Source organism: Monodelphis domestica, chromosome 2 (genome assembly GCF_027887165.1).
Source record: "Monodelphis domestica isolate mMonDom1 chromosome 2, mMonDom1.pri, whole genome shotgun sequence".
Lineage (NCBI taxonomy): Eukaryota > Metazoa > Chordata > Mammalia > Didelphimorphia > Didelphidae > Monodelphis > Monodelphis domestica.
In genome coordinates, this window is record NC_077228.1 from 213,976,308 (window position 1) to 214,000,018 (window position 23,711).

The following is a 23,711-nucleotide window of genomic DNA, read 5'->3' on the forward strand; positions in this document are numbered from 1 at the left end:
CTCCCAGGTATCTAGCCCCTGCCTGGCTAGTCTCTGTGTAAGCCATTCAGTTGTTCTTCCTTTCCTATATTCCCCAAAGGGTATTTTCCATCCCAAGTTGTTCAGTTCAATGGAAATTCCTATGGAGGGAAATTCCCATTCATGGTGCATTTTCCAGAGACTCAGAGTTTCAGACCCAGAGTCTCAGAGTTTAGCTCTTGCTATGTGTGCACATGACTCTGTGTAGTGGCCATAAGAGCACTGTCTCCCATGTCCTGATTAAAGACAGGTTCTTTAGATTGCTTTGGTGTTTCTGTATTTTTCCAGGTTGACAGACTTGAGAATGGAGACCACTAACAGAATCCAGACAGGACTGATTGAACTTGGACCAGAAACAGCCTCAGTGACCTTTCCAGATAAAGCAATTGCTATTGTCCTGTTTCCCTGGTAGTCTCCAAGCCCACTCTAAGAATTTACTGTCACACTTTTTTCCCTGAGCTATGGTGATCTTAAAGCTAGCTAGTCTTTAAACTGGTGCATTTACTTAGGAGAGGAGTTTCCCCATGCATGCCATTCTGTTGAGAAGAATAGAATAAACATAATGTCTATGCCTCTCTCTCTCTCTCTCTTTGTCTCTCAACTCCTGTCTATGGCACCAGACACTTGGGAATGTAGTGGGTTGACACAACTAAATCAGTATTTATGTTGATAGCTAGGTGGCAAAGTAGATAGTGCCAGTCCTGGAGTTAGGAGAATCTGGGTTCAACTCTGGTCTCAGACATTTCCTAGCTGTGGGACTCTGGGTAAGTCATTTAACTCTGTTTGCTTAGCCCTTGCCCTTTGGTCTTCGAGTTATTACTAAGACAGAGAGTAAGGGTTTAAAAAGAGGGGGGAAAATAAGTATTTATGTTCTAACAGCTTAGTGATCTTTTAAAAAAATACACCTAAATTGAAAGAAAAATATTTTATCTTTATTTCATCCTTAAATAACCATAGTTAAGGCAAAAGACAAGGAGTCCACAGTCTAACAGAGGAGACAATGTGCAAATAATGATGTACAAATGAAATATGGGATAAACTGGAAATAATTGACCAAGAGAAAACACTAGCATTACAGAGAATTGGGAAAGGCTTTCTATAGATAATGGGATTTTAGCTGTGATCTTGAAGTCAGGGAAGTTTGTAGGGAGAGATAAAGAGGAAGAGAATTACAAACATGGCAGACAATCATTTCCTACCAGATTGTGCTCCTTTGGACTTTATCATGTCACCTCTTTATCTTAGAGCTGTAATGGTGAGCCTATGACACATGGGTCAGCACTGACATGTGTAGTAATTTTCAATGACATGCGGCTGCATATGGTCTCAGTGTGCCTCAGGGCCTGGGAGTCATGCTCCTGCCTGCCCTGGCCAGTCCTGGAGGGGGAAGGCTGGTCTACAGGCTGGCCAGAGGGTGGCACATGCCAGGTAGCTGTGGGACATGGGGCTTTTGCAGGGGAAGGGAAGAGGAGCACATGCAGGCAGGCAGGCCAGTGGGTGCCCCTGGGCCAGCCAGCTGGGGAAGGGTGGGGTGGGGCTGGGTCAGTGGAAGACTGGGGGGGCTTCTGGCCCACAAGCAATTGGGGAGTGCCTGGAACTGATTATCAGATACTTTTAGCACCCTGAAAATATAGCATTGGCTTTACTCACAGTTTTTCCCTCTACATACTTTTGTGAGACCTTATTCTCAGCATTAAATAATATCAAAACCAACAAAAGAAACAGATTGACAGTTAGTAGTGATAGCTTGGGCTTGAAGTGTACAAAATACAAACCTTCAATTGAAGATTTAGCCAATGAAATTCAGCAACAAAAAAGTCACTAATAGGCAGGTTAGTTAAAGAATTCCTCCTCCTCCCTCACTTATCTTAGTCCACAGCACCCCATACAAGTTAAATAATATCAAGACCAACAAAAGAAACCAACTGACAGATGAACAAAGAAGTCACTATGCAGGTAAGTTAAATAATTAGGTTTTACTTTATTAAAAACAGTTATATATTACAATTATACATTTTGTTATTTAAACTATAAATATCATGAAATTATGGGTTTTTTCTCGAAGTGACACCACCCAAGTTATGCTTGTTTTTTTGGTGAATTTTGACACACTAAGCTCAAAAGGTTGCCCATCACTGTCCTAGAGCTGTGTTGGTCAACCTTTTACAGGTGAAGTACCAGGCCCTACCCCCTAGACCAAGTGCCATGCCCACCCCTCCCCCAAGACTGAATGTCTCCCCTGTACCCTCTCTCTTTCCCCCCAAGGGAGGAAGCACTCTTATTGGGCTGCTGGGCAGAGGGGCAAGTGATAAGAGGTGCATGTGGAGAGGGGGAGGAAAGTGGCCCGACTGCTCCACAACCCTCCAGCTATGTGCCACACTATGAGCTATGCTCCGTTCAAACCTAACTCTGCTCCAACCCCACCAGGGGAATCACCTTTACCATATACCTTAAGTAGCCTGTGGACCCCCCCCCCCACCTCCCCAGTACCTTACCCCAGACAGGGGAGGGAGGAAGCTCTCCCACTGGCTGCAGGGCATAGGGGTGGGGAAGTGAGGAATATCTTCAGGTGCATGGAGATGGGGAGGGGAATAGCTCCACCCCAAGGACCTCTGGCTTTCTAGTAACAGAACTCTGGCAGGCAATGGCAGGCATGCTCACAGAGAGCACTCTATGTGCCCTTTTTGGCACCCATGCCATAGGTTCACCATTACTGTCCTAGAGGGTCACTCCAGTCATAGCCATCACACCTCAGAAGTACCCTCTTTCTCTGGGGCTGTTCTCTTGATCAGAGAGTGGAGGACTTCTCACAGAACCTCAATTTAAGAAGTAAACACAGGCCAGGCATCTCTTCATTTACCACGAAGCTGTACTACTCTAAATTTCTCCATTATGCCCACATGCTGGGTACCCTATCTCCCTGCCCTGCCTCTCCTTTTCAGCTTCCAATTATATGTCTTTTTGCCATTAGAATGGAACTTGCTTGAAGGCAGGGATTATCTCTCTTTTTATTTGTATTTGTATCCCCAGCACTTAGCATAGCATCTGGCACATAGTGATTATAATAAATACCTCTTGGTATAGGTGGGTGGCTCAATGGATTGAGAGCCAGGCCCAGAGGCAGGAAGTCCTGGGTTCAAATCTGACCTCAGACACTTGCTTAAACAAATCACTTTATGTCAATTGCCTAGCCCTTTTGCCCCTTCTGCCTTGGAACCAATACCCAATTGATTCTTTTAAAAAAAAGTCCTTACCCTTCATCCTAGAATCACTATTGTGTATTGGTTCAAGGAAGAAGAGTGGTAGAGCTAGGTAACTGAGGTGAAGTGATTTGCCCAGGGTCACACAGTTAGGAAGTATCTGAGGTTGGAACCCCCATCTCTAGACTTGGCTCTCAATCCACCGAGCCATCCTGCTGCCTTCTGTAGTACTGATTCTAAGTCAGAAGATAAGGCTTAAAAAAAAAAAAAGCCTGTTGACTGACTAGGCTAGCCAGTGAAAATGCCCAGTCAGAAGATAGAGGATTGTATGTAAGGAACAGCAAAGAGGTCAGTGTCACTGGATCACAGAATACTTGAATTGGTTTAAAGTCAAGGAAAGTAATATTGAAGGGCATCAAGGTAGCACAGTGTAGCCTCAGATACTTCCTAGCTGCATGACCCTGAGCAAGTCATTTAACCTCAATCACCTCGCCCTAACCACCCTTCTTTCTTAGAATCAATACTAAGGCAGAAAGCTAAGAGTTTAAAAAAAAGTTATGTGGCACTTCCTTCATCCTTGTCTGGATCCTGGTTTATTGCTTCTAGGGAAAAGTTGTGCCCTCTACATTCTGCCTCTAGTTTTTCATGGATTCTGAAACTGCTCAGACAGCAAAAGAAGGCAGTGTATGCAAAGGGTGGGGTAGAGAGAAAGCCTCCACTGAGATCGTTCACATGTTTTAAATTATTTATTCGCATCAAATATTCAGATTTGTGAGAAGAGCAACAAATCTATTTTTAAAATGCCAAACATGAACATGTGGTAGATACATCCAGTGTTTCCAAACGGCCTGAAGCCTCCAGCCCAAACAACAGTTGAGATATGTGAATTCATCTGGATTGGTACCCAACTGCACAGGACCTTCTTCAAAGGATAAATATAATCCCCAAATGACTGTCATTTGGCAGATGGCTTCTGTTCAATTGGCAGAGTGAAGGGAGCAAAGGAGAAGGGGTCTCAGAGATTATCTGGATATTTCTTAGCTGTGTGACTCTGGGCAAGTCACTTAACCCCCATTGCTTGGCCATTACTGCTCTTCTGCCTTACAAACCAATACAATAGTACTGATTCTAAGACAGAAGGTAAATGTTCAAAAAAAGTTGAGATACCCAAACTGGCCCTTGTTCTCATAGTTTGCTGATCCTCGATCCAATCTAACACTATAATTCTACAGATGAAGAAACTGAGGCTCAAAGGGGCAATCTGTCCATGGACATATAAGGTAATAGCAGCATAGCTTCACTGGTTTCACATTTTGTCATTTTTCTTCTATATCCTGGTACCTTTCTTAAGAAGACTTTTTGGTGTGAGTTAAGTTCTGTCATTTGACTAGCTTCTTGACTTTGGTTTCTAGGACAGATGGATGCTACAGTGGATAGAGTGGCAGGTCTAGAGTCAGGAAGACTCATCTTCATGAGTTCAAATCTGACTTCAGACACTTAGCTGTGTGACCCTGGGCAAGTCATTTAGCCCTAGTTCAGTTTCCTACTGTAAATTTAAGTTGAAAAGCTGTAAACTGTTCCAATATATTTTGCCAAGGAAAACCCCCAATGAGGTCACAAAGAGCAGGCTCAAGACTAAACACATGACTGTGGTATACTTCTTTTCCTCTTTGAGACTCAGTTTCACCATCTGTAAAATGTGAGGATTGTGAATTATAAAGTATCATACAGTATGTCTCAAAAGTCTCAGAGTATGCTTATCACATGTATATTTGGGTATGTGATTTGGGGTTTAGGCTTTTAAAATCACTCTGTAGCAAAAATGAATAATGTAGAAATAGGTATCGAGTGACAACATTTGTACAACCCAGTGGAATTGTTTGTTGGCTCTGGGAGGAGGGGAGGGAACAGGAGAGGAAAGAAAATGAGTCATGTAGACATTGAAAAATATTTAAAAACATTTTTTAAGACTTAGTATAGCTTAAAGCTATTTTAATTTTAAATTTAAAAATAAAATTAAGTAAGTTAAAATTTAAAGCCTCACTAAGACTTTTGGGACATCCTGTATATATGATTTTATTAATTATTATTATTATATTAATATCATAGCAGAGATTAGATTGGTGCTCACCCCATGGAACATACTTGGGCTGTGGCCTATTGTGCTCTGGCTACTTCCAGTGAGAAAGACTCTTTGCTTTGGACTCTTGCAAAATTTCAGGCTTCTATTTCATTTTTAAAAAACCCTTATCTTCTTAATACTTATCTTAATAAGTATCAGTTCCAAGGCAGAAGAGGGCTAGGCAATTGGGGTTAAATGACTTGCCTAGGGTCACACAGTTATAAAGTATCTGTGGCCATACTTGAACCCAGGACCTCCCATCTCTAGGCCTGGCTCTCTTTTCACTGAGCTACTTAGCCACTCCTTCAAATTCATTTCTATATGCCACTTCCTCCCTTTGGCCCATGATGGTAGGAAGGAGAAGCTTCAAAGAAGATTAGCCAAAGAGCAGGAAGAACTTCCCACTTGTAGACTTTAAAGGGGGCAGTCAGCTTCTACTAACTAATACAGTCTTCTTTTTGTCTCCTGAATGTGTGGCTTAGGACAACTCTACATTAGATTTCTTTTGGGGGCAGGAGGGATGCCATCATCCCCTCTCCCCAGTGAGCCTTAGATGCTATGAGCATATGACAACCATTACTTGGGTTTATTTAGGTTAAACAAAGGCTGAACCTTAAGACTCTGGTTGACTTTCTGCTTTGTGTTTCTTTTCCTGAGCAAGGGTGAGCAAAATTAATCCTGGGATGGATGCTTCCAGACCTGGAAGAAGCTTTGTATGTTCAAGTGCTCAGGAGCTCAGAGTTTGCAACTCAGCATTTGGAGCTCTGTTACATTATCACTAATATTATATAAGTAGAAGCATGGAAATATTAGATAATAATAGTAGTAATAACTTTTAACAGATTTAAAACTTTATTGCCAACCTATGAAATTCTGAGATAGCCAGGTTGTAATACGTCCGCAAAGGAAGTGAGACATGATGTTAGGAAGTTAGGATCATGACTTTACAATAGATATTCATGCTGCTTGTATAGGAGCATGTACCATACGTGTGCATAAATCCCTCTGGGTATATCTCTATGAGACTTTGTGTTTATTTGCCTTTCTGATTCTGTGTATATATAGCAGTTACTCTTTCCCCAAAATTACTTTATCCTTTTATGTAAGGCAGTGTAATATTTACACAAGCGTCTATTGAATATGATGGAAAGTGATTTAGTTTGGCTGATTTCTGAGAATACTCCTTGGTATGATGATATGGATGCCATGACAAATGAACAAACAGAACCTCCTTCCTATCCATATATTTATGGGAAAAGCCCACTTCCTATGTCAAATTCTATTCAAATCAATTAATCACCAAGGACTTCTTGGGCACCTATACATTTAGGCACCTCATAGGATGTAGAAAATAATTCCTGTCCTCAAAGAAGCACAATCTAGGTGCGGAAACATCAATCATCCTGGACTTGTATGGTTACATTTTTTTTTTGAGGAACATTAGGAAAAAAGCTCTTTTATTTATGAAGATCAACCTCGTTACATGTAGACTTAGTCCTATTACCTTCCATTTTCTCCAGTAGTTTACTTCCTGAATCAAACTCCTCCTTTCCCCTGTCTTCAATCTCTTCCTATCTACTGGTTTCTTTCCTAATGACTTTAATAAGACTATCCCCATCCAAAAAACAAACAAACAAACAAATCACTATAACTTAACTATTCCTTGATGCTTTCATTATATATCTTTTTTCCTTTTCTCAACCAAAGTCCTAAAAAAAGTACTTACACATGTGGCCTCTACTTCCTCTCCTCTCACTCCTCAACACTTTGTAATTTGACTTCTGTCTTCATCATTCAATTGAAATTGCTTTTTCCAAAGGTACCAATGATCTCTTAATTGTCACATTATATTTGCATTTTCATTCTTCATCTTTCTCAACCTCTATGCTTCATTTGACATGAGTGGCCACCCTCTCTTCCTGGATACTCTCTCCTATCTGGGTTTTATAACATGGCTTTCCTATTCCTCTTTCTTATCAACAAAAAAGGGCTTAATCTCTAAGACTTTTGTAAGGGGGAAGCTGGGTAGCTCAGTGGATTGAGAGTCAGGCCTAGAGATAGGAGGTCCTAGGTTCAACTCTGACCTCGGACACTTCCTAGCTGTGTGACCCTGGGCAAGTCACTTGACCCTCATTGCCTAGCCCTTACCACTCTTCTGCCTAGGAACCAATACCCAGTATTGATTCCAAGATGGAAGATAAGGGTTAAAAAAAAGAGTTTTATAAATTTATATGTGGGACTTTTCCATGGGAAAGGAAGTTCTGACCTTCTGGATTTGCAGGGCTGTTAGTTAGTATTCTGTTGTTAGTTCTTTTGTTCTGTTGTTCTGTTCTGTTGTTAGTATTACTCTTTAAGCAGGACTATATAGACAAGAATAAACATGAGTTATAATAATAGTCATGATTATCATTATTATTGTTTAAGTAGACTTTAAGAAAGATTTCATAGTACCTCTTTTGTTGGCTCATCATCCTTACCATGCTTCTTATTTGTGTTCCCCAAAGTTCTGCCTAGATCCTTTTCTAGATCCTTTTCCTTTCTCTCTATACTCTCTTAGTAACCTCATCAGCTCCCATGGGTTTAACTATCATCTCTATACAGATGACTTTTAGATCTCTATATATCAGTCCCCCCTCCCTCCACCTCCTTTGAGATTCAGTCATACTTACAACTTGACTATTGGACATCTGAAACTGGATTTCATGGAAAGACCTTAAATGCAACATATCCAAAAGTGAATTCATTCACTTGCCTTTTAAAATCTTCCTTTCCTCCCTAGACTTCCTTCTTTTCTTCTATTCCTGGGTGTACCTTGCAATTAGCTTGAGTAATCCTGTGATTCAGAGATAAGATTCATCTTCCTACACCCCCTTGCCATTTTGGCCTGCCCAGTCTCTGCAACACACTCAATATGGGATTTGTCCATACTATGCTCAGTGCAGGTGTGGGGAACCCTAGAAGTGTGACCAATGGAATCTAAATGGATAATGATTCTGGGGAAGGGAAGGAACCTTAAAGAGATCTGGAGGTGAATTTTAAGACTTTTCAGACTCCATTGTTTTATTGATGTTAACTCTCAGTTTTGTTTCCCTCCTAATAGTGATATTGGAATTGGAGAAAAGGATTCTTGAATTTAATACCTGTGTCCTGTATTTCATTATATTTGCTGAGTGTTTGCTTTAAAATTCATTTTTTTAATGTTCACATTTTAATCTAATCTATACCATTCTGTTACACTGGATCATTTTCAGCTACTATGTTTTGGCTATTAGCTATATGTTCTGTTACATTGTCTTTATTTGTACCTTTCCCTTATGATTGTACTAGGCAATATACAATTGTAAAAGTCCATATACAACTTGCAAAAATCTTTTCAGTGGCAAAACCATAGGTCCTTATGGATGCTGGGTTCATCAACAGATTCATTGAGGTCACATGTTGCCTTAACAGCTTTTAATTGTCACATAGATGATGATGGATTGACTCCCATCAAATTGGTTACAATCTGTATACAACCTTTGGAGAACTTAATGAGCTAATTATCTCAATTGATTTTAATTGGTCTTTAGACATGAGTTTTAGATATTTAATAGCACTAGTATCTCTGACTGATCATTTGCTTGCCCTTCAGTTGTTTGTAACAAGAGGTAAGGACCCATTTGTAGTTGAAGTGACATGCAATAGCACTGTTGTATTTCCCCATCTCTGCATTTATTAAAAATGTAATGGAAGAGACATATGAAGTGATTTTCAATATTTAGTCCTCAGCTCCACATTGAAATGGATGGGACATATTGGATACAGGTCTTTTACACTTACAGTCTCATACCAGAGGGAGGGAGGTTTCACAAAAGGGTCTTGGTTACCCTGTGATAGGTTATAATCTCATCCTGAGAGGTGGGAAGGATTTTCCCGGGAAGCCTAGTAGCTTCTGAATGGGTTTTTAGATTTGTAACTCTTCAGCTTACTCTACCCATCTACCAGAATGATATAAATTCTTGGTGACATTTTATTTTTTTTTCATTTAATTTTTTTAAACACTTACCTTCTGTCTTGGAACCAATACTGTGTATTGGTTCACACAGCTGGGAAGTGTCTGAGGGCAGATTTGAACCTAGGACCTCCTGACTCTAGGTCTGGCTATCAATCTACTGAGCTAGTGCCTCTTGGTGACATTTTAGACCCAAAAGGTTTTCAGCAGCAGCACAGAGATTTTTCTGGTTTCTCTTGCCAAATTTTGAAATGATGGCAGTAATAGACTTTGTAAAAAATATTCTCAGCCAAGGTTGAAAGATTGGCTAGATTTGTAGAACTTGTGGCAAGTATCTATGAGCTTAAAAGATTTTTTAAAAAGTCATACAGTAACTTATATGAATCCTAATAATAGCAAGTTTGTTTGCTCTTGTCATTAACTGGGCTATTATGATTTTGGTATTTCTTTGAATGTGCATTTCCTGTTATACTACTGTTTTATAAAGCTGTTACTTGGTGAAAATCATTTGCATTCACACTGTGTATCATGGCCAAGTTAAACAGGAAATGGATCTCATTTTTGGGTGAGAAACCTTTGTATTATACCTCTCCTGGACTGACACAGGGTGTCACTGATTGTATGCTATGTATTTTTGATTAAAAAAAAACTTTTTAAAATTCTTTTCCCTTGTATATGCAATACAGTATTTGAGTTTTATTTTTTCTCTTTTTTTTTGTACTTGAAGCACATGCTACCAATATTAAGGTTATTTTATTTTATTTTTATTTTGCACTAGGGTAAATTTAAAATGTCCATTAGACCTAATGTCAATGTATAACCAAAAGCTTTAGACTATGGAAACAGTGCCATTGATTGTTAAATATTATGGGACTTTTATTAATGATTTGTGTCTGACTCCAGGAGAAGGGATCACAAAAGAGCCTCTGCACAGTGCCCAGGAAGCACAAAGTTAACGTGTGTAATGCCAACGAGCACAAGGTCAAAGAGATCCATCCAATCTCAGTGGGATTGATGAGGTTCTGCACCAATACATTGGACTTGAACTTGTTTGAGGTTCAAGGTTGTGGCTGTTTGACATATATCAGACACAGGTCTTCCCCATGCCATATTCTACCAGGTACAGAAGTTTGGCTGCCATTCTGGCTCCCCTATCCTTCAAAAAAAAAGGTAAAATCATACCAGGAAATGCTATTTCCCATTTGCTGCTAAAGTCTAGTTGTTTTCTTTCTTTCATAGTGTGGTAATTTTCTACAACCCTGGCTGCTGATTGGGTAAGTGCATAATTGCTACTATAGGCTTGTAGCACATAAATCACTTTAATCAGGTCCTGATTCAAGGACCTGTTATAGGCTTATTTTTCCTTACTTAAAAATTTTTACATATAAGACTTTAATATTTTATATTTCATCCAGAAGTAATTTTTTGTCTTTTATTTAGATTTTTTTGATATTTTTTATTTTCTTTTGGCAAATGATTTAAATGCCTCATAACTCAGCCATGTATCCCTGAGTGATCCCTGTGTTTGTCAATATCCTCCTCAGTGGGGATTATATTATTATCCTATAATGCAAAGTTTAAATTCTCTTGAGAGTAATTTTAGGATAAGAAACTTGCTACCTCCCTGGATCTAGAAAGTGAACTGTTTTTGAAGCTGCCATGAAGATGCCTGCAGAAACCATACACTGCACCAAAAGATCCAGAGTGAAGTTTTGGATATGGTGATTTGAACTGTGGGGGGTTGAATGCATTTATTTTGAATGTACATTCTTATGCCAAAGGGAACTTCCCCCAAATTGTTTTTTTTATCAATGTAGCAATCATTGGTTTTGTTCGTTTTCTCTTTTATTTTCCTCTTATTCCCAAATTTTCATAATTTCCCCTTAGAAACTGCAATATTGTATATGCCTTTAATTAAAAAATCTTTAGAGTTATAAATTGGTTATGGTTAAATGATCCTTTGGGGAGAGTCTCCCCTATGTAATCAGAATTTTGTACCCTTGAACTACATTTTCCAGCATTCCCCTTTTGTCCCCATGTTTCATCCTTATATTTTGTAGATAAAAATTTCTGTAACTCTGCCCTCTCTCGCTCTTCTCCTGCTTTCACAGTCTTGGAAACTGCTTTTAACTGTTGTAAGGGATTTTACCAGGAACAAGAAATCCTGAAAACCAGGAAGTCATGCAAGGCAAACCAGGAAGCCTGGAGAGCAAGGAGGATTCCAGAATGTTGGAGAAGAGAGACTGTTGCTTTTCCCTAACAGTCAGGAGAGAGACTGTTGCTTTTCCCTAACAGTCAGGAGAGAGCCCAGAGGGTTGTCTGTCTGGTTATTCTGGGGTGGACCCAGAGAACCAGTGATTCTCTCTTCTATGGGCTCTCTGGAGACTCTGCCTATCCCAGCTGCTGCTGCTGAGGAGTGGATATTCAACAGAGCTGCTGGTAACTTCCTACTGTGAAGATTGGATTTAGCTATCTCCTGATTGTAACAATGAAGATTCTTAGCTCTTTCTTTATTGTGAAGATAAAATTGTAAGCTACAATCTATTTTTAGATTTTAACTACAAAAAGGTGTTAAGTAACTACAAAAGGTGAACTTAATAAAAGAGGTGCTAAGTAACCCAAAAATATATAATCTAACCAGAGAAGGTGAGAACTAAAGAATGGACAGTCCTGGAGAAAATCTAGCCAAAGAAGGTGAGAACTAAAGAATGGGCAGTCCTGGAGAATATCATCTGCTGTGATTGGTAGACATGAAAATTTAGAGGAGGTGACACATGAGAGAAAGGTATTTAAATAGAGGGAAAAAAAGACTGAAGAGGACAGTCAGTCACCCAGGTTGGAGTGAAGGATGGAGGAGTGACTGGAAGACTGACACCCAGACTTCTGCTAGACTGTCACTGTTGGTGAGTGAAAAGCTAACTTAGTGACCCTGCCTTTCTGGAGGCATGAAGCTTCCAGGTAAGACCCACCTTCTTGAGACTCTTTTCCCCTGGCTGGGGCTTAGAGATTCTAACTGGTATAAGAAGCCAGAGTTTTTTCTCTCTCTCTCATTCCTTAATATCTTCCTTCTATTGTAAATATTATAAATAAACTACTATAAATTCCATTTACTTTAGTAATTTATTTTGGGATTTAGAAATTAAATCCTTGGCAACCACATAATTAATATATTTCAGAGTCCAATCACAATTAATTTTAACACTACTGAGACTGCTGCTTGACCCAAAAAAAGAACTCTAGTTGTGTGAGATCTACCTTGGCCTTGTTCTTGCTCCTACCAAACCCTCCCTAATTAACAATTTGATAAGTTTAGAATAGTTATAGGAAGTTATAAGGGCTTAATCTCTGATTTGTGGTTAAAATTAGCTATTCCCTAAACCCTTTCCCTTCTCCCTTTAGTTTAATAAAACTATTATTTTGTTATATATATATTTAGTTTTGAACCCTTATTTTACCCATCTATTTAATTATTGAGGCTATTACTTTCCTCTACTTCAAGTGATTGTTAATAAATCTTATAAAATATATACTTGGAGTGTTTGGATATTAATTTTTAATCTTACAACTCCAACCCCTTCTCTCCATTAACACAACTACCATTTTAGTTCAGGCTTTCCTCACCTCTCCAGCTTTTAGTAAGTCCATAGAACTTAGTAGGTGCTTAATAAATGCTTGTCAACTTTGACTGGTTACTGAGAATATTGCAGTGGTTGCCTAATTGGTCTCTTTGCTTTAAATCTTTCATTACTCCAGTTCATCCTACATACTACTGTGAAAGTAATTCTCATTAAGTGCAGATCTGACTAGGTGACTCCCTACTCCAATCAACTCCAGTGACTTCCTGTTGGCTTTAGAGTAAGAGATAAACTTCTCTTTTTAGCTTTTTTTTTTCCAAACCCTTACCTTGTCTTAGAATCAATACTACATGTTGGTTCCAAGGCATATAAGACTGGTAAGGGCTAGGCAATGTGGGTCAAGTGAGTTGCCCTGAGTCACACAGCTAGGAAGTATCTGAGGCCAGAATTGAACCTAGGACCTCCCATCTCTAGGCCTGACTCTCAATCCACTGAGCCACCTAGTTGCTCCTTCTTTTTAGCTTTTTAAAAAACAAACCAATCCTTACCTTCTGTCTTAGAATCAATACTATGTGTTGGTTCCAAGGCAGAAGAGTGGTAAGGTCTAGGTAATGGGGGTTAAGTGCCTTGCCCAGGATCCCCCAACTAAGAAATGTCTGAGGCCATATTTGAACTCAGACTTCCCATCTCTAGGCCTGTCTCTCAATCTTAGCTGCCCTCCTCTTTTTAGCTTTTAAAGCCCTGTGCAAGATGACACCAACCCATTTCTCAAGGCTTATTAGACGTTACTCTTCCTCCTATACTCTGAAATCCAGTTAAACTGGACTCACCTATTTCTCACACCTGATGCTCCATCTTCCAGCTCTTCATCATGTCACTAGTCATTCCAAATGCTGGGAATGCACCCCCCCTCCTTAGTTCCTAGTCAGACTCCTTATTTTCCTTTAAGATATAGCTATACCTTAAGATAATGTCTTCCCTCCCAGGCTACCTTGTATTTAACTGCTTTGTATTTATTTGCATTTATTTATTTTACATTTATGCTATGTATATATATATGCATATATATGTACATATATATGCATTTATTGTCTCCCCCATTAAAATGTAAGCTCTTTGAAAGTAGGCATTGTTTCACTTTTGTCTTTGTATCCTCAGTTGCTTAGCACAATTCCTGCAGGGTATTTAAACACATATTCAAGAAACATTTATTTATTTATTTATCTGTAGGTTTTGGGCTATGAAGGTTACTAAATTGAAGGGGAATGGAAGTTGTCTAACTATATGTTGCATTTCCTGGGAGAGTAACCATAGCTGAAAAGGCTAAGTTCTGAACAACAACCCACATATTATGTCTTAGAAGAATTTTTCTTTCAAGTAGATGATATTTCCTTTGCTAGATTTTTTTTAAAGCCTGGAAACATCTACATTCATTTGCTGGGATAATTTTCTTTAACTTGATTTGCATGTGTGTTTGTATATGGGCTCATATTTTTTTTCTTGTTCATAAACATTCTATGTCTATTAGGTATCCATCCCCAAAGATTTCATTTCTGTTTCCACTCAAGGGACTGAATTCCCATTGAACTAATGAAGTCTTCCCCAACCCGAGTTGACTTAAAAACTTTTCAGTGCAAGTTTATCTTTCTGCGTGCAAGATAATCACAACTTAAGATGTCCCTTGGATTTTTGAAACTTATGGATCAGACTACAGCTTTCTCCTCTCTTTGGGGTCTAGAAAATACAGCAAACTTTTGGTTGTAGAAAATTAAAGAACTGGACTATGTATAGCCTTTCAGGGAACACACAAGATGTTGATATTGAGGGGTGAGACAGAAAACTGATGGAGAAGGGATGCTGAAGGCTAAGTCAAGGTGAACCAGTACTGGATTCTTATGAATGAAAACAGTTTTGGAGCTCAATTAAAGAGTACTGTTCAGAAAGAAGTCTGCTTCTTGAGCCTTATAATCACTTTAACTTGGGTCTAAAGGTTCAGAAAATTGGGACTGGCAATTCAATCTAATGTTAAAGGCATTTGTTGGGGCAGCTGGCTTCATAGAAAGAGAATCAGGCCTAGTGGTCCTGGGTTCAAATATGATCTCAGAAACTTCCTAGTTGGGTGACCCTAGGCAAGTCACTTAATCCCAATTATTGCTCTTCTGTAATGTAACCAATAGTTGTACTGATTCTAAGACAGAAGGTAAAGGTTTTTTAAAAGGTATTTTCAAGGGCCTATGTACAAATCACAGCATTAAAAAAAAAAAAGGAAAGGCACATGGACAAATCAAATTAAAGAAAAACCATCCCAGGAAATAGACATATAGGTAGCTTGCTAGTCTTTAAAAATATAACAAGGGGGATGTCATTTCTTTAAAAGAATAATTCTTCTGAGAAAATATTTAGATTGTTGGTCAAATCTTAGGTCCTCCTACTTTAGAGGATACAAAGATAGGAAAGAGCTTCCTGATCTCAAGTAATTTCAGTTTAGGGAGAAAATATGAGAACAGAAATAAATGATATGAGATAAAAGTCATACAGGTGGAAAGGAGAGGTCCTGGGGAAATGTTATGAAACTAAGGTAAGAACCTGGAATGCAGTGAGGAAAGCACTGGATAAAGATTCAGGCATTTTTTCTCCTCTTTTGGCTTAAATTTCCTGTTGTGCAAGACTAGTGGAGGGGTGAACCAGATAACCTCTAAATTCCAAGCAATGTTGGGGTTTTGGGACTAGCCAACTCTTTCCTGAGACTCCCCGAGAGAGAGTATGTGGAGCTCAGTGGCACCCGGCCAAAGCCCTTCTGGCAGTCTTGTTTGCAAATAGAGTTCTGTCCTGACTCTCCCATGTCTATGCCTGATTCTAACTGCAGCCAAGAAAGCTAGGTACCCAGACCTCGAGACTGCTGAGGGAGCTAAACAGGGTTCTCTGCTGGAAAGGCATTGGGAAGGAGAAATTCGGTCACAGCAGCAGCCACCATGAGAAGGGAAAAGTTTTTAGCGGTACACAGAAGTTCAGATACGGTGACCAAATAGGAAGCGAAAGAAAAAGAGAGGTAAAAGAAAGAACTTATTTAAGTGTATGAATCAAGACGAGAGGCCGGAGATGCATTCCTGCTTCAATAGAAAAGCTACTTCCCTCAGCTTTTCTCTCCTCAATATGCGGCCCCAAAGACTGGCTGGGTTTCTTAGAAGAAACTCCACGGGAACACAAAGAATTGGTTAATCGATTTCCCGTTCCCCTCTATATCGGGTTGAGTGAAATCTTACCTTATGTAGCAGTTCCTCGTTGTAACCCGGGATTCCTGCTCCTCCTTTGTAGGAGTCAGCTCTGGGCAGGTCCATGCCCGGGCTCAGAGTTTCTCCTCTTTGATCCCTCCCAATACTGGACTAGCTGTTCACTCAAGTGCTCTGCGTCAGCTCCCTTTCTGTATTACACTGCAGAGATAAAGACACGGGGCTAAGCCCCTACTCAGGATCCTGCCGACTCCAGGTCACAGCTCTCAGGACCAGTCTGCATCCGGTTTCAGCAATAGATGGATCTCCAAGAAAGGCAGTAGCTACGCAGTGCAGAGCAGGCGGCAGAGGACCCCACTGAACTGATGTTGCTTCAGTACCAAGGACAGTGCCCAACGACTCTGGTACCTGGGACAACTCCCTGACCCAGAGCAGGTTTCAGGGGCTCTGGAGAGATTCTGCCTAGGTCAAGGGCTGGCTGCTGCGAAGTTGCCAGGATACTGGGTTTCCGCCCAGCCTCTCAGCTGAGGCTCCTTGCGCTGCAACTCAGTGCTGCCTGCTTATTTGGCGGAGTCAGACTCTAGAGGCTCTGCGGCAGGATCCAGACCCAGGGCGTTGCGGTTCTGGCACGGCCAGTTCCTATTTCTTCTATAGTCCTTCGTCAGAGGCGCTCTTTTTCAGTTTTTCCTGTACATTTACAGAAATAGTTCTGCGTTAGTGCTGCTCCCCTTTCTATCCCTGAATCTATCTCTCCTGTCCCTAAAGCGTGCTTGGAACCGGGAATCCGGGAGTTCAGGACTACTTTCTCTGAACTTTTGAAAATTAAAACTCATTGATCTGAAACTCAGTCTCGTTCTCCGTCACCTCCACCCCCTACTAGAAACGTTCGGGGGTTATTTAGTGGCAATGATCAGTGGCCTTCTGATGGAGTCCCTGGAGTTTCCTCCATGTAATTTAGTATCCAACCTTCACTTGCCCTACAAGATAAGTCCCCATATGTTAGAGTGAAACAAACAAACAAAAAACCAACAAAGAACAACCCCCCCCCAAAAAAAAAATTACACCGGACTGAATTTGAAAGTTAAGAGGCTAGGTTCAATCCAGGTTTGATACCCGATACTTATGGGACTTTGGGAGAAATATTTAGCTTCCCTGAACCTTAGTTTCCTCAACTGTATTAGTTGACATCTAGGGTCTTTTTTTAGTGTGAAGTCTTATGAACTTTTGAATCTCTGAGGTTCCTTTTAAATCTAAATCGTATAAGCTGCTATCTTGGAGAGGCAGCTAGATGTGGCAGAAAAAGAACTGGCTTGATAAACAGAAGACTGTCCAAGTTCTAATCCAGCTTCTTTCACTTAGTAAGCAAGTGACTGATAGCAATTTGAAAAAAATCATAAGCTTCAGTTTCCTCATCTGTAAAATGGAGATGATAATACTTCTGGTTCTGACAATTTAATGGAATCAAGTGAGAAATTGAGTATTAAAGGTGAGTGTTACTATTGCACCCTTGCACATAGTGGTTTCTTAATGCATGGGGGGGGGGCTGGTGAGGCTGTGGGAGGAGTTGATCTGGATTTATGATTTTGTTAATGTGGGAGATTCCTGATATGTGTAAATTTCCTCTACAAACCTGAATGGCACCTCAAAGAGAATTTATATTCCTAGGAAGCAGCCAGGAGTACTTAGGGGTTAAAATACTGGCTGGTCCATAGTCACACAATTAGTATGTGTTGGAAGTAGAACTCAGATCTGTCCTGACACTAATGTTAGTCTCTATCAACTATGTCATGCTGCCTTGTAATAAATTTTGAATAAATTTGTAATATGCAAGAGACCTTTAATAAGCCTAGAAAAATATCCTACCTTAAATTATCACTCTCTCCCCAGTGACTATCTTGCTTTTTGCTAATGTGGTTTTATAGTTAGGTAGTCAGAAAAGAGGCTAGTCTGGTTTTTTCAAGATGGGCTTTATAGAAATGTCTACACCTCAGTACTGTCTTCATAGAAACAGGCTGGTCATTAGCTCTGTAGACTCAAAAACTTGATTTTATCAATTCTCTGGAGTTAGGCAGACTCTGGGGGATTTGTTTACAGGACATTGTAACCAGAACACCAATTAATTCACTTACCATGGGCCAGATAACATGATCAGTACTGGATATTCCTTCCTGGTTTCCCCAGAAGACCAAATTCACTCAGTGCAGATTGCTTGGGAAGAATAGAATTAAATTATGCAAAGTTTAAACTTGAGATTATATTAAACAAAGTTAGATGTTCTATTAAGCTCTTGTAATCATTTTGTTCTCTAAGGATCTTTCTAAACAACTTGGACCAGTCATCTAAAAATCAGAGCATTTTCTTTCCTTGGACAATGCTAAATACATTGTTCTTACTTTTCAAATGTGCTTTTCCTACACTACATCATACTTTTTTTTTGTCAGGACCAAGTCAAGATTGTAGCTTATTTTATGATAATTTCACTTTAAATTTATGTTTTCTTGATGATAATACTTCAGTGGATCTTTGATTTCATTGCTCAAGACAATTCTTTCAACAATGTAGATTGCACCCTGTTTATATTTTCTCATCACTGCATTTGTGTGTGTGTGTGTGTGTGTGTGTGTGTCCTTACAGAGAATACATTCCATACTCTTAGGGAACTTCCTCTAGACCTTTTGCTATTATTATACCTTTATCTTTATTTTATATTTTTTAAGCCCTTATCTTTCATCTTAGAATCAATACTGTGTATTGGTTCTAAGGCAGAAGAGTGGTAAGGGCTAGGCAATGGGGGTCAACCAACTTGCCCAGGGTCACACAGCTAGGAAGTATCTGAGACCAGATTTGAACCCAGGATCTCCTGTCTCTGGGCTTGGCTCTCAATCCACTGAGCTACCCAGCTGCCCCTATACCATTATCTTTATAAAGAGAATGGTTTTGTTTGTTGTTCCATTTGTTATTAGTTTTTCCGTGGGCTTCAAATGTGCTTTTTGTAATGTGGCTCCCTTGCTTTCTTTCTGGAATCTAAATCATGAGAAGATATTCCCTAAGTCATTCAAGGTGGAGCTTTTTTGACGTAATTTTGTCTTTGAAGAGGCATAGCTGTCCTCCATCAAAATTAGTAGTAAACTCAACTATGGTAGCTGATGTATTGAAGATAAACCCCTTGACACAGAGGTGAAATAGGATCTAAGAACACAGAGTTTATTTCCACTCATATTGCATAAATTCCCTTTTAGATTCTTGGTGATATGTAAATATGAAGAACCTCCTTTTTGAATATATCCTTCAACTTACCTATGAGTGAAGAATTTAAATGAGGATTTAGTTAATTAATGAAATGAGAATTTAAATCCTCCTCCACATTTACAGCTAGATATATTACTGGGCAAGTCACTGTCTCTGTCTGCTTCAGCTTCCTCATCTGTAAAATGAGGATAATAACAGCACCTATCTCAACGAGTTGTTGTAAAAGATAAGAGTAAAAAGCACTTACTAAAGAACTTAGTAAAGTTAAAAAGATCAAGTAAAAAGTACTTAGCACAGTGCCAGGCACATAGTAGGTACCATATAAATGCTTATTCCATTCTACTACCAGCTAGCATTTATTTAGCCCTTTACACATATTATCTCACTTGCTACAGGGGATGAGACCATTGGCAGTTTGTGAGCTCCACCAGATTGATACCTACACCCCTCTCACTCTTTAGGAACTGAACAACATCATTTTCCTCACCCTCATCAAAAGTAGTACTTATTTACAGATACTCCAGTAACAGTGCCAAGTGTCTTTTCCTCTTCTCTTTCTTCAGTGTCAAACTGTTTCAAACCCAAATGGAATTATTTAATACCAAGTCTTCCAATGAAGTATGGGGAAAGGATGGTCAGTCATTCCCATTGTAAGGGCCAGACTGTAGGTGGTAAAATTATGGTTGGACTGAATTTATCAGAGTATGGTCGCCAGGAATTTAATTAATTCCAAATGATTTTTTAAAACAATTTATTCATAAAACATAGAAAGAATGAAAATAAGAAAATCAGAGAGAGGATAGGGTAAGATATCTAACCTAACACACTAAATATTTCTCTCTGGCCTCTGCCTCAACCCAGGAAGGGCTAATTAGTCCTCAGTCAGAGGGGCCTTAGCCTCAAGCCAGGGCCCAGGGATGAATAAAGCAAGGGTTTCAGTCATGAAGCCTCTCTCAAGAGGGGAGGCCTTTCCTGAGGCATAGTGCCTTCAGAAAATCCAGGAAAGGAGTCAAATCTTTTTTACTCGCTCACGTGGTAGTTCAAAGGGAAAGATTTAAGAACAGTCTCACCAAGTCCAAGGTCTCAGTTCTAGTAAGTAGATTCTTTATCAGCCTCCAACTCAAACTCAGAACTCCAAAAGAATGAAGAGCTCCTTCACAGAAAGTTGCAACTCCCTTTAAAGATACTTCTTTGCATCACTTCCTATGTCTTCCTCTACTTTTTACATAGACAAATTATAGTCTATAGTTTTACTTAGGGACTGCCCGGGGGCAGTCATTTATTTCTGATTTGTTACCCACTTTTGCACACGTGGGTCACAGATCTCCCCCTCTCAAGTGTAAGTGGGGTGTATACGTTTCTGGTTATTAAATCTAAAAATAGGCAGGGAAGAGTTAATCCCATCTTTACAATCCCCACTGTGATCATTTGGGAGACTACTCTCCTCAATTGTTCATTTGACATAATTAACTTGTACCTCTAAAATCTTCTAACTACAGGTGTATACAATATTTCACCATTTAAAAGGAAACTACAATAGTTAGAGATAATAGGGAAATAGAAGAGAGAAAAAGCAAAATGCTAGGCTCATTGACAAAAAAACAATTCGGGGGCAGTCCCCTTTGGCATAAGAGTATACTTTCAAAATAAATGTTCAGCCCCCTTCAGTTCAATTAACTGCACCCCAAAGTTCATTCTGGATCTTTTTGATGCAGTGTAGGTTTCTGTAGGCATCTTTCTACAAATGGTTTCTTCTCTGGATTCAAGGAGTTAACAAACTTCTTTTCCTGAAAATTTTCTCAAACAAAATTTTAAATTGTGGATTTTAATGAAAATACAATACAATCTCCTCTGAAGAGGGTGTTCACCAATACCTGGATCAACTCAGGATACATGGTTGAGTTATGGGGACGTGTGAGTCAATTATTACAATAAAAAAACCCAAACCATAAAAAAAATAAATAGAAGAAAAAATTAAACTTTGGGAGAAATAAAAAATTCAAAATCAGAATCAAAATATAAAAAGTATATATATAAAATTTCTGAGTGAAACAAGAATAAATTCATAATAGGCCCTTGTATTAGGGTCCAATTAATGTAAATTTCTGTTCCACAAATCTGTAGGACAAAAATGCAGTAATATTGCACTTATTTGTTATAAGCCAGGATTTCAGGAATTTGCCATACTATAAGAGACAAAAAAGGACTAGATTTTTGTGTAAAAAGGAAGTGTCATTCCCTGGTCTGATCTTTCATCATTTCTCAGGGACAGGGGAGCTAGAACAGCCAATTGTTAGGTACTTTGATAGAAAGTATTTCACGCAGAAAGTGGTACAAGGAGTCCTGCGTCTTAACATATGGCAAGCACCACAACCTTGAGTCTCACACTAGGTTCAAGTCCTTTCATATTGGCTTAGAAGTTCATCAATCCCACCTGGAATGGTTTCTTTTTTGACCTGTGTGCTCTTTTTTGGCACTATTCAGTTTAAGTCTGTGCTTCTCTGTACTATGTAGATGAAGTCTGTGCTCCTTTTTTTGATCCCATTTCCTAGAATCAGACACAAACATTAATCACAGTCCCATAACATTTATCAATAAATTGCAGGTTTCCATACTCTAAAGCTTTTGGGTATACATTTATATGCTAGGCAGATAAACATCTTAGCTTATTCTATTGCAAAAATCAAAAATAGCTTAAAAAATCTTCTCAATACTGGTGACATGTGCTTCAAATGCAAAAAAATTAGAGAAAAAATAAAATACTGTATGGCACATGTAGGAAGAAAAATAAAAACATTAAAATGTATTTATTTCACAATCACAGAGTGTAAACCTTAAAATTCCTTAGACTTATAAATGTTGGAAATTTCACCATTGGGAAATTTTATGCCAAAAGGGACTGCCCCTAATTTGGCTTTCTGTCAATGCGCCTAGCAAAACATTGGTTTTGCTTTCTTTTCTTTTCTATTTCCTCTCTCACTATTCTAATTTCTCTTAGAAAATTGAATATTGTGTATATCTTTAGTTAGAAGTGAATTTAGAACTACAAAATGATTATGTTAAATGATCAATGGGGAGACTAGTCTCCCAATGATCATCAGGGGGGATTGTAAACCTTAAAATTCCTTAGACTTATAAATGTTGGAAATTTCACCATTGGGAAATTTCATAGTTGGAAAATTTCTTACTGATAGTCTATTGGAATGTGAACCCCATTGGCATGGGAGGTTCCTCCTCCTCCCTTCTTAAGATTACTTTAGGACAGAAACCTTTTGCTGAACAATGGAAAGGACTTTGACCTATGCTTAAGCATAGAACAGGAATTTCTTTGAGTCATGATTGATTTTAGAATTGATACAATGGAGATACTTGGAATCAATCTCCACCCTACTCAGTCCTAACAGGATTGAGGAAGGGCTGCAGCATAGATCAAAATTTAATTATTCCAATCTCTACCCTACTCAGGTTAACAGGATTTAGGAAGGGCTGTAGCAAAGGATCAAAGATTTAATTATTTGAAAATATGACCTTCAACAGACATGTGCAAAGCCAGAGACCTCTGGGTGGTCCTGGGTTAAGCTAGAGCCTCCATTGGCACAGGGAAATTGATGGACAGTGATTGGTAGATGTGAGAACTGAGGGGAGGCAACTTGGATGGTTTCCTTAAAGATAGAGGGGTCTGAAGACTCAGGGTGGTGGTTGAGGAGTTTGTCTGAGTGGTTGGAGTGTGCTCTGAGAAGCTTGCTCTGAAGGAAGCTGAAGGTGGGGGCCTCTGAGACTGTTTCTCCATTTTGGTCACGTGAGTAATAGGGACTGATCTCTTTTCTTTGCCCCAGCTATCTAAGGGCTTGGGCCTTTTGGCCTAGCCTAAACAGAAGGGGTATTTAAGCCCTATTCTCTTCTCTCCCCTTTCTCTCTCCCTCTCTCTCTCTATCTCTAATTCCTTTCTTCCTCCTGTTTGTAATTAAACTCCATAAAAGGTTGACTGCTGACTTGAGTTTTCATTTAGGAATTACATAGCTGAATTCCTTGGCGACCTTAAATTAATATATATCAGTCTTTTAAAAGTGATTTCCTTGTCACAAGAGGTAAAGTAGAATGGCTACTTTCCCCCCAAATAAGATTCATTTCCTCTTTAACTTGCCACAATCTGCAATGTGAATGCAAATGAGGTAGATAAAGCAATAATACATTCAAGAAAATGCCAAAAAAAAGTTACAAAAGGCACAAAATATTACAAAAGATACATCAGGTAGATCACTAATACAGATTTTCTTTTTTGAGGTAATATATTCATCTTAACCACATGCCAGTTTGTTTAATGGC

At 39.2% G+C, this 23,711-nt stretch overlaps 1 protein-coding gene across 1 annotated transcript in view; it reads right to left on the minus strand.

Moving 5' to 3' along the window:
• The window catches only part of RAB37 (RAB37, member RAS oncogene family), a 99,325-nt gene extending 82,602 nt beyond the window's left edge, over positions 1 to 16,723 (minus strand). The window contains exon 1 of the mRNA XM_007482691.3: positions 16,170 to 16,723. Within this exon, the coding sequence (XP_007482753.1) occupies positions 16,170 to 16,244 (75 nt within the window). The 5' untranslated portion in view covers positions 16,245 to 16,723. The remainder of the gene's footprint in view (positions 1 to 16,169) is intronic.
• Between the last annotated feature and the right edge of the window lie 6,988 nt (positions 16,724 to 23,711).